We start from the raw sequence: 13,985 nt of genomic DNA, 5'->3' as shown, positions 1-13,985 counted from the left end.
TGAGCAGCACAAACCAACCAGCCAACCCAACAACCCTAACAAAAACATGACAAGACAAGGTAGACAGAGTTGCGGCCCAAATTCAAATGTTGAATTTCTGACAGCTTTTACATGGGAGCAGGGAGAGAAGAATAAGAAAAAATATATAAACATTCAACAAATGAGCAAATTAAACTGGCAGAATAAAACAGGAAACCACAATAGTAAATGCTTAGCAGCCAAACACATTTATTAGTCTTTTTTCTTTTTTTTTTTTTTCCAGGAACCCAAAAATATTTTGTAGTTATAATGTAAGCAACTGAGTTGCACATAATACAATCATATCTTTCCAAAATAAAATAAAATAAAAAAACTAAACAAAAACAAAAATAAGCTGTTTAAAAGCCCAAAAAAACCCTTCAGAAAACTCTTATATATGCATTACATCATCTCTCAGTTTTAATGAAATGACGACGACTTAATTCCTTATTACTCAACCTGTCACAATCCAATAAAACACCACCCTTTAGTTTTTTTTGTTTTTGATACTTTTTTTTTTTTGAAATCCAGCATGAGAAATACAGTACCTGCTATGGCAAAAAATACACATAAAATGCAACTTTTCAGCTTATTTGTACATTAGTAGAGTTTAACATTTTATTGTTTGTTTTTTTAAGTGAACCAGTGATTTTAAGTACCACTATACTAAAAAGGAAAATAAAATATAGAAAAGGGGGCCCAGCCTGCCATGCAAGTGCACCTCTAAAGTGCCTAGTTTCTGTGTCCATGTAAAACCAGTAATATGAGGAGCAATTTCAACATATGGGAGTTTGATTAAACCTCTATGCTAAAAAAAAAAAGACAATGCCACATCCTCCCTTTTCTCCCCCAGGCGTCCTTAAATCCCATTATCTACTTCCTCTATTGCCCATCAAAGAGAGAAAAGAAAGCCACCAAAATAATATCGTAAAAGCAACTTCAAGTATAAGAAAAAAAAAAAACACTTAAAGGTAACTTGCAGAGAGCATCAATATGTGCAGCTGATTAGTCATTTTTACAGGTTTTGTTTCTGCTGACAGTGTTTCAGATGAGAGGATTTTTGCTGTACCTTCCTGTTACCTGTTTGTGTGCAAAGTTGGAAAGCTGCCTTTTAAAAAATCCAGCCTCTTTTTGATGCCCTTTTCTGCACCTTCTGTCTAAAGGGGGCAAAGAGAGACGTGGAGGGAGGAGGAGAGGAGGAAGGAAGCCGCAAGTCACAAATAATTAAAATGGTACTTCTCTACCCCTCCTCCTCTGCTACGCCCCCCAGGTCCTCCTGCGTCTCTGTGAAGTGACTCCCATTATTCACTGTTTCCTGATTTGGTAGGATGTATTTTACTATGTAAACATAGCCCCCTAGGATTATGGAACCCAAAGCAGCATTTATATCTCCATCTAAATGGAGACAGATAAAATAGTCCAGAAACCTCTCCTCAGGTTGCTTTTGTTGTCTGTTTTTTGGTTATGCAAAACAGGGATGAGGTGGGTGGCGGGGAGGGCATAGAATGTGAAGTTATAAGCACATAGTGGAGAGTTAGGAGTGGGAACAGTTGAGCTGTTGTATCTGCTTTTTATTTTTTTCCTCCCAGAAGGGTTTTTTGTTTTTTTAAAACCTGTTAAAAATGTTCCTGCACCTTAAGTCATACTGAGATTAAGGCCAAGGGTGCAGAATCTTGTGCACGTGTCTCTGTGAGCACATTCACGGTGCATGCACCATTTTTGATGTCTTCTGTGAGATCACTGCATACACTTTGGTCACTGGTGTGTGCAAAGGGTGGTGGTGGGGGGAGTGTCCCAGGAAAGAAGTGCAGAGATCAGCAAAGCCCTTTGGGAGCATTGTATAAGAGATACAAGGGCAGGCAGAACCCATGAGGGATCAGAGACTGATAGAAAAAGGGCCTCCAGATAAACAAAATAAATAAAATTCCAAGGTCAACAGTGCCCAAATCAGAAGGTGGGTGGATAATATGCATGCACTTATAATCAAGCTTCTTCCTTCAAAGGAAGTCGTCACTATACAAGATCAGTGAGATCCAACTGAAAAGGGCTTCTTGACTAGTAAAGGGTTTATCTTAAAGATGGGGGCGAAGGGGATGTCTGCAAAGAAGCAATTCAAAATGATCCATTCCACCCCTGCTTCATGGGTGCCCAAATCTAGGCAAGCAATAGCTGACAGATCCACATGAGCAGCATTTGTTAAAAGCATTTCCCTCTACTTAATGTCGCTTCGAGCTCATGGAGGGGGTAATGGAAGAGGTGAGGATGCACATGGCTTTCAGGGTGGTTTGCACGTCTCCTTACACAAGTTTCCTCCCAAGTAAGAAATCAGTACATTTCCAGAGCATAACAAAGTGACAAGGCTATGGATTCTACAGCGCAAACCAAAATGCCAGGGACTACATCCTTCTGTGAACTACAAAATGATACTGAGTTACTCAAGGGGTGTGTGTGTGTCTGAACCAAGAAAGGCTGAGAGCTCCAGGTATTGTGTGGAGAACATTCTGGAGTCCCTGCAGGGGATGGATCTTCTGGAGTAGAGAAATTCAGACACTTCTTACCCTGGCACTAGATTGCTGGAAGAGATGGCAGCTATTTAAGACAGGGTTTTTGTGTGTGTGTGTCTTTTGTTTATTTTATGTTTTTGAGTTGAAGTCTTGCTCTGTTGCCCACACTGGAGTGCAGTGGTGCAATCTCGGCTCACCGCAACCTCCGTCTCCCGGGTTCAAGCAATTCTCCTGCCTTAGCCTCCCGAGCAGCTGGGACCACAGGCGCGCACCACTGCGTCCGGCTAATTTTTTAGTAGAGACGGGGTTTCACCATGTTGGCCAGGCTGGTCTTAAACTCCTGACCTCAGATGATCTGCCCGCCTCAGCCTCCCAAAGTGCTGGGATTACAGGTGTGAGCCACCGCGCCCAGCCAAGACAGGGTTTACATACTGGTCTGCTGTCACTGTGTGGGAGGCAATGGAGATAACACCCCTCCAACACAAATGCAAACCGGCTCCCCCGACCTCCTCTGCTCTTTCTTCTTAAACATGAAAGAGTAAAGATCTGAAACTTCTGATGGCTTAAAAACAAAAACCAAAAAAATACAAAAGAAGAAAACATATTTTAGGGTTACTTTCACAGCAAAGAAAATGTTTTTTAAAGTTATCCTGCTATTTACATGTTCATATTTTAAAAAGGATAATCCACTGATGTCAGAAAGGAGAGAGGAGTTAAGGGTTTACATTGCAGGGGGAAATGTACCTCGAGGTATTATTTTGTGTGAGACAGTTGAAACGTCAGGATTTTATTTTTTTGTTGTTTTTTTTGTTTAAAGGCAATCTAACAGATTGGAACCCTGATAAAATCATGCCTGTGCAGCCCTGCACAGGCACGAGGAGACTGTGATCAAGTCTGTTACTCGTTACAGTACTGTGAACGTCAACAAGAAGAATTGCTGCATGGAAAACACTGAATATAGGCAGAACAATCTCTTGCTTACGATACTGTGTGTTGCAAATAATGCCTAGACCAGAGCAATGCAGGCGCTATGATTCATCACAGGCAAGATCAACAAAGGAATTGTTAGGACAAAGAAGAGGCTGCATGCAGACCTCCCCTGTCGAAACACCTCGCAGCTCATTGGCTTCATACAGCCTGCCAAATGCAAGGGAAGCAGAGAGAGGGATGGTGGGTAGGAAGAGAAAACTTTTTTGCCTGACAAGCAACAGCCCTCTTCCCCACAAAGCAGGACAGTTCCTTATAACTAAGAGTAAGTTCACTTAAACATGATTAAAAAGGAAGAAAGAAATATTAAAAAGGAGAGAGGAGGCGGAGTTTTTCAAAATTGACCTAAAGATTAACTTTCAGGTCAGCACGAGTGAAGCGTGGTTTCCTGAGCTTGAAGGGCTCTGAATTCAGGAAAGGATGAGTACTTTTTCCAGAGAACACTGGAGCCTGTGGAGTTCCATTGCTGCACTGGATTAACACTGCACGGCTAGGATCAAGAATCCTGAACCACATTGGTTGACAGGAACTGCAGGCCCCCTGGAATTTACCTGGCCATCAGACCTGCCAGCAACAGTGGCAAGAGGACTCAGAGGTCTTTATCTCACTGTGCTGACCTTACCACATTCGTCTCTCACTCCCCTTCCCCTCCAGGACACGGGGACACCATGGACACAGAAACTGGAGAACAAGGATGCAAAGCTACTCCCTTCCCCTTTCTGCCCTCTCCTCCCCACCCCCTTTGCAGAATGCATAGTTACAATTCACCTTACAACATAAAGAAGCGACGATGACCACATGTGGGACTTTTTTTTTTTTTGAGAAAAAAAAAAATCCAACAACCTCTTCTTAAATTCAGTATCAAAATTCACATTTGCATAATAATACATTTCAAGGCCATGAGAGAGGAATGAGAGCAAAGCGCAGAAGCAGCATCTCTCCTCCCTGTGTCTTCCTGAATGAAGCTGAAGGAATCGAGCGGGAGGGACTGTTCTCCTCTTTGGGGGAGCTCTGAGGAATCATGGAAATGGCCCTTAGCATTTGCTTGATATTTCTTTAGAAGATAGGAGTGGGGAGAAGAGGTGAAATTGTTTAAAACATAAAAACAAATAAAGACACTGCAGATTTCTGTGTTCAACTATAATAGCTCTGAAGAAATAAAATATGATTTCAGATTTTTCTCTTTTCTTTCTCAAACACTTCAATCTTAACTCTTCAAAACCCCTTTTCCTTGTGTGTAATACCCTGTTTGCATCAACAGCAACGTGATGTGACGCCCATGTGGGAATGTAATGGCCGCCTCAGGACACAGACTCAAAGGGTAAAAGCGTGCTGCCCGCTCTGCACACGGCAGAAGCTATAAAATGCCTTGTTTACATGCATGAATGTGTCACAAGTATCACCATATTCCAATTCTCCAGTGCTTACAGAAAAACAAAAAAACAGCCACAGCCACATGAGCACAAACATACAGACAGAGAAAACTAGGGAATGCAGATGTGTAAACCTGCGCTCTTGGACTAACGTGGGTCTGCGTCGCCTGGGTACCTTCCCCTGTCTCCTCTCCCAAGTCCCAGAATCTCTTCCACTCAACTCTACACTGTGCAATATTGATGCTAATGAAATCTCAACAGCTGCTCCTGGGACTTCCAGGAGGAACTTTGACTTCCCTAATGACTTAAGCTGACCGTCTGTTTGTTTGTATCCAACGGATAGCCTCTTCCTAGAACAGACGGTCTCTGTACTCACAAAGGCACATTCAGAAATACTATACTTAAGTAATTCCTTAGACAAAATTTAAAAAGGGGGGTGGATGATGTTTTAAACACATTTATTCCAACTTATCCCAAAATTTCTGGCAAGAAGTGTCATGCTAAAATGCATCACTTGGTGAGAAACTATACTACCTTTAAAAGGTATGTAACTTCTTAAAGGGTTCCAAAGGTTTTTATTTTGTTTTGCCTAAATACCCACCTTTCCCATTTTTGGCGAACACACATAGGATGTACTGTCCTCCTCTCTATAAAGCTCTTCTGTAGGGCTAGTCCTGGCAATAAGGCCACTCCACTTTGCCTCCAGTCAACTTTTACAGCCACCCCTCTGGGAGTTGTACACACCTTTCAGTAGCCGAAGGGGAAGGAACGCCAGATTCCGGAAGGCGGGAGAGAAAGCAAAGCACTTCCTTTCACAGCTCTGCTACAACAGCATCGTAAGCCACCTTGACAACTTTCTTTTGCAGCTTACTGTGAGCAGTAAAGAGGAATTTCCCTTTTTGAAAAAAAAGAAAAAAACAAAAACCATCCCAACTTGTTGATATTGGCTAGATATGGGTCAATTATAATTGGGAATTTGTTTCCAAAGCAATGATTTACAGTTTAAAAATGAAGTTGAGGCACAAAGTGCTTTAAACGGACACTATTTATTCTTTATTTAAAACAGAGTACTTCTTGCCTATTTATCTGATCTTTCCCCTCCCATGAACAAGACAAGCATTTGTCACAGTGAAGAACTGAAGACTGAGCTTTTTGCAAAGACCCTTTGGCCAAGGTAGTACCATTTTTCCTGGCCATGTACAGTTTCTTGTTAAAAACAAATTCAGGTATATAGCTAACTGAAAAGGGAACGATTTAAATTCGGTGAGGCAAACACTGGCAGTTACTGCAACTTTCGTTACTTTTTTGGGTGGCGGTAGGAGGTTATGACAAGAGACTGATAGCTTAAAAACTACTCAAATATTAGGGGTATGCCACAGTCACTCGGGATCTGGTCCCGGTGGCCACACGCATGCGGGCAGTGTGGGTGCTGAGCTGCTGGAGGAGTAGCTCTCCACTCCCTGACCTGTGTCCCCCTTTACCACCTCGTAGGTTCATGGCCTCTTTCTTCAGAGGCATGGGGTGGGGAGGTATGGTGAGCAGGTTAGGGAGGGTCAATGTTGAATTGTTATTGTTATTACTATGTTCACAGATTCTTGGAGCTGATAATTATTTCAAATCTAAAGAATGTGATATTTCCACCCCCTTTGTCAAACTTAAGAAAGAAAAAAAAACACTATCACTGACAAATAGGGACCATTTCTGAAAATACACACACCTTTGGCGCTGGCCACAAACCCACAGACTGTTATCACAGGGTCTGCACTAACTCTGGAAATCTAGATAATATTCTGTTTTCTTACAGAATGACAATGTCCTCAATAGCATTATGTGTATCTGTGTGTTTCTTGACTGTATGGACTCCCTGTACTTGCAGATAAAGAAGTAAATGTGGTGTGCAGCAGGGTTTGTGAGTTCCCTATTTTCTTAATGACCATGAGGTCTGAAGACTGACAATTCATTGTATACACACAGACCAGAATATTTTCATCCGCATCATCACGCGGCTTTAGTTGTCCACTCACAGGAGGAAAAACACAATTAAAGAACAAGGCTTTTTTTTTTTTTTTTTTTTTTTGCAGCAACACTAAGAAGTATAGTTAATGCATACACATGAAGTGTGACAAAACTTGGCAAAAACACTGCAGAGGAAAGTTTGATTTTTTTTAACCAGCGAAAAATTTATCTCACTTCTAAAGATCTTATAGATACTTAAAAATAAAAATCTCAAATCTAAAACAATAACCTATAAAGCTTTAAATGTTGAATTTTAACTCTGAGGATGGGGAAAAAACGGATCTTTTCTACATAAAGACTCAATTGTTCCCTAATCTTAGAGATGGCTATTAAAGCCAAGTCTGCTGAAAACATCCTGTTTACTCTGCAGAGAAAAACAGGCTTGGCGTAAGCATTTTGCTCAGCATGCAGACATTTTCATTCTGTTTTAGAGAAGAGTCAAGATGGCAGAATATAAAAAATGAAATTAAAAAGTACACAGCATCTGAGGTCAAAATGGAATCTGGCTGTTAACCTTACAAAAATCACCCCCTCACCCAAAAAAAAAAAAGTGGTAAAAATGAGTGAATAGTTGCAAAAAGTTAACAGCCTATGAGCTTCTAGTTTCTGCGAGATATATGTGTTAATAAAGGTGCTTCCAAATTCTCAGGCGGGAGTTTTATCTTTTCCTTTCTTTTTCCTCTTGCATACCTTCTATACCATATTCAACCCACAGGAGTTTGGAAGAACCAATTGCTAACTTATGCTACATTCATGTCAGAAGAGGTGGGAAAATTCTTACAACAGGAGCCATACTCATAGGAAATCAAGTTGCTATAAATAAAACTAACTAGCAATAAATGGATAAATGATTTATTGGGGGGACACTGATTAAATAATTTGGTTTGGAACCTTAACTTGCAACACTGCTAAGTAAACTCCTATGAATGTTGTAAATGAAACACGTCCAGGGTTGGGGACTGAGGGATCAGAGATGTTACATGAGCCATCCATTTCTTCACAGTGTCTCAGAGATCTGAACTCTTTTCAACACTTAAAGTTAGGTCATGATACTGGATCTAATTGACAGCAGAGGTCCTCTGTCTGGTGTGAGACACCCCTTTCTCTATTAGTGCTTCTTTTCTTTTGGCTACTCGTGTGGTAGGTAGAAACCAAGTTCGTGATGTTCAGGAGATGTACACGCCTCTAAGCCACTAGTAATCAAGTGTTTTAAAAAGTAGTTAAAAAAAAAAAAAAAAGGGAAAGCTCAAATTAACATAATCAAAATGTTTTTAAAATAAATCTATGTAATGAGAGGTGACCAGCAAGCCTGTATCTATGCCAGAGTGTGGTAGAAGAGAAGAAGGCACTCTCACTGAATTTTATAAGTATACTGAAGTCACCTAACCTCTTAGTAGACATGGCTCTTGCCAAAGAATACCACGGAAAGAGCTCTTCTCTTCCATGACATCCTCACCATATCCTGTTCTTAGGTCACTGCCAACCAATAAAGCAAAGCTCCCAGCAAGTTGACAAAAAGAAGGGGGAGGTCTGGGGGAAAAGGGGAGGAGACGAAGGACAAGAGCAGAACAACAGGAACCCCTTTCTATTTGCCCAAGACAAAGAGACTTTCCAAATCACTGCAGTTGTCACAATTACACACCTGGAGGAATCAATGCACAGTAATGGAGGGCACACAACACAGGAAGGAACTTGGCATTCTACATTATTGAGACATAAGCATATTAACTTGCTTGACGTTTGTTTATTTATTTTAAATTCAGCCCACTGCCTTTGGGGCCTGTCCAGAACCACTCCAATTTCCTTTATGGGTGAGTATCTTACATCTGTGGAGTGACTGGACCACACGCACACACATGTGCGTCCCCCTTGCTCAGGATGTCTGGGTGTATGTACGAAGGCACTAAAGCGGTTTTAGAGAAATTGCAGGCAGCAACCCCACCCACTCCCTTTACCTGTCGAGCTGGAGTTTCTTTCCCACTGGGAAGCTTAATGTTTAAAAGAAGCTGTGGTCATGCTTGGGAATTCTGACCCCTGGCCCCAGGAGGGAATACAAAAGAATTCAACATCACCAAAAACTGAAAGGAAACACTCCACATCTCCGGCTAAGGGATGGGGATAATTAAGCAGCAGATCTTCAAAACAGCAATTAAAACGAGCACAACAGTAGCTGGGAGCTAAAAAAGTAAAATCACTTGTTCCTTATTAGATTCTTCTATATTTTCTCCTCCTCCCAAAACAAACGGAGGTAAGACAGACATTCTTCATTAATAGGACAGTCCATAGATAATTTTCCTCTAGTAATGCCTATATTTAAAATTTGTTCCAAAAATTATTAACCTATATTTCCTAACTCTTTACATAGATTCTCAGCAATCCAACTGTACTATTTTACAGATTACTTTTTTTTTTTAAGCTGTTGTTTCTTCCTTCCTTCCTTTCTTTTGTTGCTGGGGTTGTAGGGACAAGGAGAAGGGTTCCTTTAAAAAAATAAAAATTACTAGGGGAGATTTCAGTTCAGTCTCAAATGGAAAGGAACAAAGTGATGGCATTCTCATCTATATACACCAAACACTCTCCCATTAAACTACACACAATTTCAAAAGAATCCATGATCGAGCTCTTACAAAGCTTAATCCTTCTCCCATATTTTTAAGATAATGAATTTACCTGTTGCTGCTAAATTGATAATTTTTAAAAAATATTTCTATGTGTTTTAAAATGTGTGATCCCCAGTATGACAATAATGTTTGGAGACTTTTCTTTTTACATTTTTTTAAGTAAAAATTGTTTAAACTTTCTGAAGTTTCAGGAACTTGTAAAAGTTTATTAACAGGAAAGAAACAGCCATCTCTCTAGGATAAGATATGGTTAAATAAACCATCTTCAAAAAACTGGCTTCCTACCCTAGAATTCCTGAGAATGCTTGCAAATTTTAAAGCAGGAAAACAAATGTTAAAAACAGAAACAAAAAACACTGTTAAATGCTCCCAGAGTTAGTCTTCATCTAAAATATATATTTATATGTATATATATACGCACTTTTTGGTCTTTTTTTTTTTTAAAGTTTTTAGTTTTTTTCCCTTTAAGCTTATGATGGAAGAACATTTTAGCTTCTCATGTTTATTTTTACATATTTCAAATCCCTCATTATGTCTTGTAAACAAGAGGGGCTCTAGCACCCGGCTTTCACCGTAGTATCGTAAGGAACTCAACTAACCCATAGTGCAGGTCAAGGAACCAACAGGCAGGAGGAGAGGAGGGTGGGGCAGGACACAGCAGTGAACCAAGAGCGGCAGTGGACAGGGTCGCCACTGGCTCGCAGGAGCCTTGGGATATGCTCCTGGCCCAGGGACACTAAGATTTAACCTTCTCTAGATGTCTGAATACAAGCTGCTCTTCACCTGGTGGTCACCGCACGACAGCACTTTGCTCCACACAGAGAGCGGTCAGTGGGGGCTGCTGGAAGCAGAGCTTTTGCATGGGGAACAGTGGTGGAAGGGGCACGGTGGTGATTCAAATTGGAGAGCAGGAAGAGGGCATGCTCAAGGCACCCAGCGGGGCCACGTCAATGCTGCAGATGCCAAGTGTGACCACCTACCCACAGAGGGCTCATGCAGGCTTGTATATGTGAACACTCACTTGAGTCATGCCTGTCAATCTCTTTTGAGGCTAGGTTAATAATCAACAGGGTAAGCCAGAAGGGCTACAGAATTTCCCATTCTTTGTCTCACAAAACCACTGAAATGCAAATAACTTGTTTTAGGCTTTTCGTATACACACCCACCCACCCACCTACACACAGACACAAGCTAAAAAGTCAAATACATTAGGCATTGTTGTATTGTATCCTTCACTGAAGACGCTAAAGAAAGAAAAACTCCCTTGTCCTCAATAGCAGCAAGTTACAGAGGACAGTAGAGGTCTGCTCCCACCAAGGGTTGGAATGGGCAGGTATTTGCTGGTACAAAATGTCGGCACTTTATGTTAAACAGTATAATGCAGACTGGGATGTCCACACAAGTGCTAGCACGTCACCGGCATCCATCCCCCCACCCTATCTGGTTTTTCGCCCCCTTCAGGTCTGCTATAATTCTCTTCACAATAAGCAGTTTGATACATTTTGATTCCAACATAAGTACATACATGTTGGTGATAACTGTAGATTAAACATTGACCCCTGTTCGGCCCAGAGTACTACTACATTGATGCTTAAAAAAAAAAAAAAGTATTTAAATACCGAAATAAAAAAAGCAAAATTACAAGGTGGGGGGAAGAGGTCAAAAACCAAAAAAAGGTGCAATACTTAAAAGTCTTCGCTAAGTTATACCTGCCTAAGCAAAACCACATACACAGGAAATACACAACACAGAGAAACGAAAGGAAACGCTTGAAGTACAAACTGGTTTAAGAACATTCGTTAAGTAAACGTTTCTGTCAGTGATGGCCTGGTGCTGTAATGCGCCGCGGCCTGGCACAGGTAACGCTCGGCGAGAAAGGAGCAGAGGGAGTAGCTGCAGATGCTTTCAGGAGGCTGCTCACCACTTATTCTTTTCTGTTTTCATAAAATGAAAAAGAGAACCAACCAACAGAAATATGTAACTCAACTTCACCTAATTTTTTGAAGAATTTCTCAAACCTGATCATAAGGAAAGAGGGAACAAAGTTTCTCTGTTTTTGAGACATCGCATCATCAAAAGCTATCTTCCGTTCCCATTTCAAACTAACGAAAAGGCCTGCATGAAACTTAACAGATACTCAGATGTGCCTGGTGGCCACTCACTTTAAAAAAAAACAAAACAAAACAGAAATAAACACACCGTTGCTCCAAGAGGTACCTCCTGCTCTAGTTTTTTGGACTTGGCAGTGCTCCACTCTACTGCTAGGTCAAAAGAACAGCCAGAGAAACCCCACATTCAGGCTAAGTTGCAAATGGAAAGGAGCTCCCTGCTTTCATCATTAAAAAGCACTCTGTTCATCTTAATGCAGCCCAATGGAGTTGCTTTAGTAGCAGTGGCTCTCCGGGCCTGTGTGTTCTCATAGTTAAAAAAATAAAATAAAAAGCAGATGGGCCGGCCAGCCAGCCTGCAGACTGTCAGCGATGCAGCTTTCTGAGAAGTCAGGGTGGGGCAGGGGAGAAGGGAAGAACACAGGCACACACACAGAGACAGAGAAGGATGCACGCGAATGCACATGAACACACGTGCACACACACACCAGAACGAGCATGCCTGGGCAGTTACATGTGCCAGAACACACTGGTATTTATCAACCAGCCAATCACAAATTTTTTCCTTTTTTTTTTTTTTTAGGTTTTTTGTGTTTTTGTTTTTAAAGTGAGGCTCCGTCAAGTCTTCCCTCCCCCCTCCCCCAACAATTCTTTTGAATTTCCCTCCCTCCCAAACATGGTAGACCTAAGGACGGAAACACACCCAGTGCAAACAAAGTTAAAAAGCTATTTTTTTTCAGTATATATGTTTCTTAGCAACAACTTCCATATAACATGAAAAAAGTGAAAAACTAGAAACTAATTTTTTTAATTTTTTTGTGTTTAAATTTAAATGGTATGTGTACTTGCTTCACATTGTCTTTCTAGGTTGGCGTTCATGATTCAAGTATTTCAAGAGTGATATGTTCTCTTTTTGGATTCATATTCCAAACGAAAAAACTGAAGTTATAAGGGAGGCAACTATGTGCTCAGACAGTCTGTCAATGACCCACCTTTTTTTCTCTCCGTTTTCTTTTTTCCTTTTAAAAATGTATTTATTGCAAGTTGAAAAAAAAAACGAAAAGGTCAAGTTAGTGCTGCTGCTGTTCCAAAAAAGGTCACGAGGTCAGAGTTGAAAGTTCTAAGTTCAGATTGAATCCGACCCTCCTCCCAGAAGGTCACCAGGTAGTAAAGGAGCAGGGCTGCCCATCCTATGGGGATCTTCCACCGTTGGGACTCCCCATAAGCTAGAAGAATAGTTTGGGGGCCCCCACAATGAAGCGCCAGCAAGATCGGCCCCGCTGCTGCCACCAGCGCTGCTGCTCCACTGCCCGAGCCCAGTGGACCCACCAAAAAGATTCAGAGCAGGTCCCACGGGATCTGACTGGTTCTGGCCGGTCTCCAGCGACTGCCACCCCGCAGCTGGCGCACTTGGGGTTGCTGCAGGTGTAGGGGGCTGAGCTTGTGCCAGAAAGCGGCTGACTTCATCATCAGTGGCAAACTCAGCAAGGATGGTAGTGTTTCCCAACACACACCTGGAAGAAGGGAGGGAAAGAGAGCTATGGATCTCAGGAAAATCCTAAAGCATACAGAGGGAGCGACTACAGTCCTTGACATTCAATGTGCAGTCCTTTGACTAGAAGCTGCCATATCCATGAATGCTTTTTAGAATGCAAAGTCCAAGCTCCACCCAAGACCTCTGGGTCCAGAACTTGTATTTCAACCAGACCGCCAGGTAATTAAGAAGTAATGATGTAAAGCAACAGGGCATCACCAAAGCTCAGGATAACCAAGGACTACTAGAGAATACTATATTCTGATATTTCTTGGTGTATGGAATTTATATATTCTAGACAACTTAGCTATCAAGAAAAACGTGTGTGTCTGTGGGGGGCTAAGAGGGATGACTGAACTGGCAGAGGACTCTGATACTGTAATGGTAGATACCCGTCATTATACATTCGTCCAAAACCATATACTGTACAAGGCAGAGTGAACTCTAATGTAAACTACAGACTTTTGGTGATAAGGAGGGGTTCAGCAATCTTGACAAATGCACCACTCTGGTGGAGGATGTTGATAATAGTGGAGGCTATTCTTGTGTGGCAGCAGGCGATATGACAGAAATCTTTGTATCTTCCTCTCGATTTGGCTGTGATCCTAAAACTGCTCTAAAACAAAATAAATAAAGCCTTAGATAAAAAGGAAAAAAAAATATGGTCTCTTTCTTTCCCCATGTGAGTTATGAGGCAAGAGACCATACCCAAAGCATTGAAGCAACCTGGCTTCAGCCCCCGGAAGTGCTGCTCTTTCTCAGGGGCTCCTCGCTGCCTGAGCCCCCTCATCCCTGGCTTGCAGTGTGTCCGGCTTTCTGTCATG

General features: G+C 41.6%; 1 protein-coding gene across 12 annotated transcripts in view; it reads right to left on the bottom strand.

Moving 5' to 3' along the window:
• Positions 1-204: 204 nt before the first annotated feature.
• TNRC6B (trinucleotide repeat containing adaptor 6B) overlaps positions 205-13,985 on the bottom strand; it is a 289,988-nt gene continuing 276,207 nt past the window's right edge. For all 12 annotated transcript variants that reach the window (XM_055105367.3, XM_055105374.3, XM_063603314.1 and 9 more), the window contains one exon: positions 205-13,141. In XM_055105367.3, coding sequence (XP_054961342.1) covers positions 12,754-13,141 — 388 coding nt within the window. In that variant the 3' untranslated portion in view covers positions 205-12,753. The remainder of the gene's footprint in view (positions 13,142-13,985) is intronic.

This window comes from Pan paniscus, chromosome 23, assembly GCF_029289425.2.
Source record: "Pan paniscus chromosome 23, NHGRI_mPanPan1-v2.0_pri, whole genome shotgun sequence".
Taxonomy (NCBI): domain Eukaryota; kingdom Metazoa; phylum Chordata; class Mammalia; order Primates; family Hominidae; genus Pan; species Pan paniscus.
The sequence above is the reverse complement of the archived record's forward strand: the minus strand, read 5'-3'. Positions and strand labels throughout refer to the sequence as shown.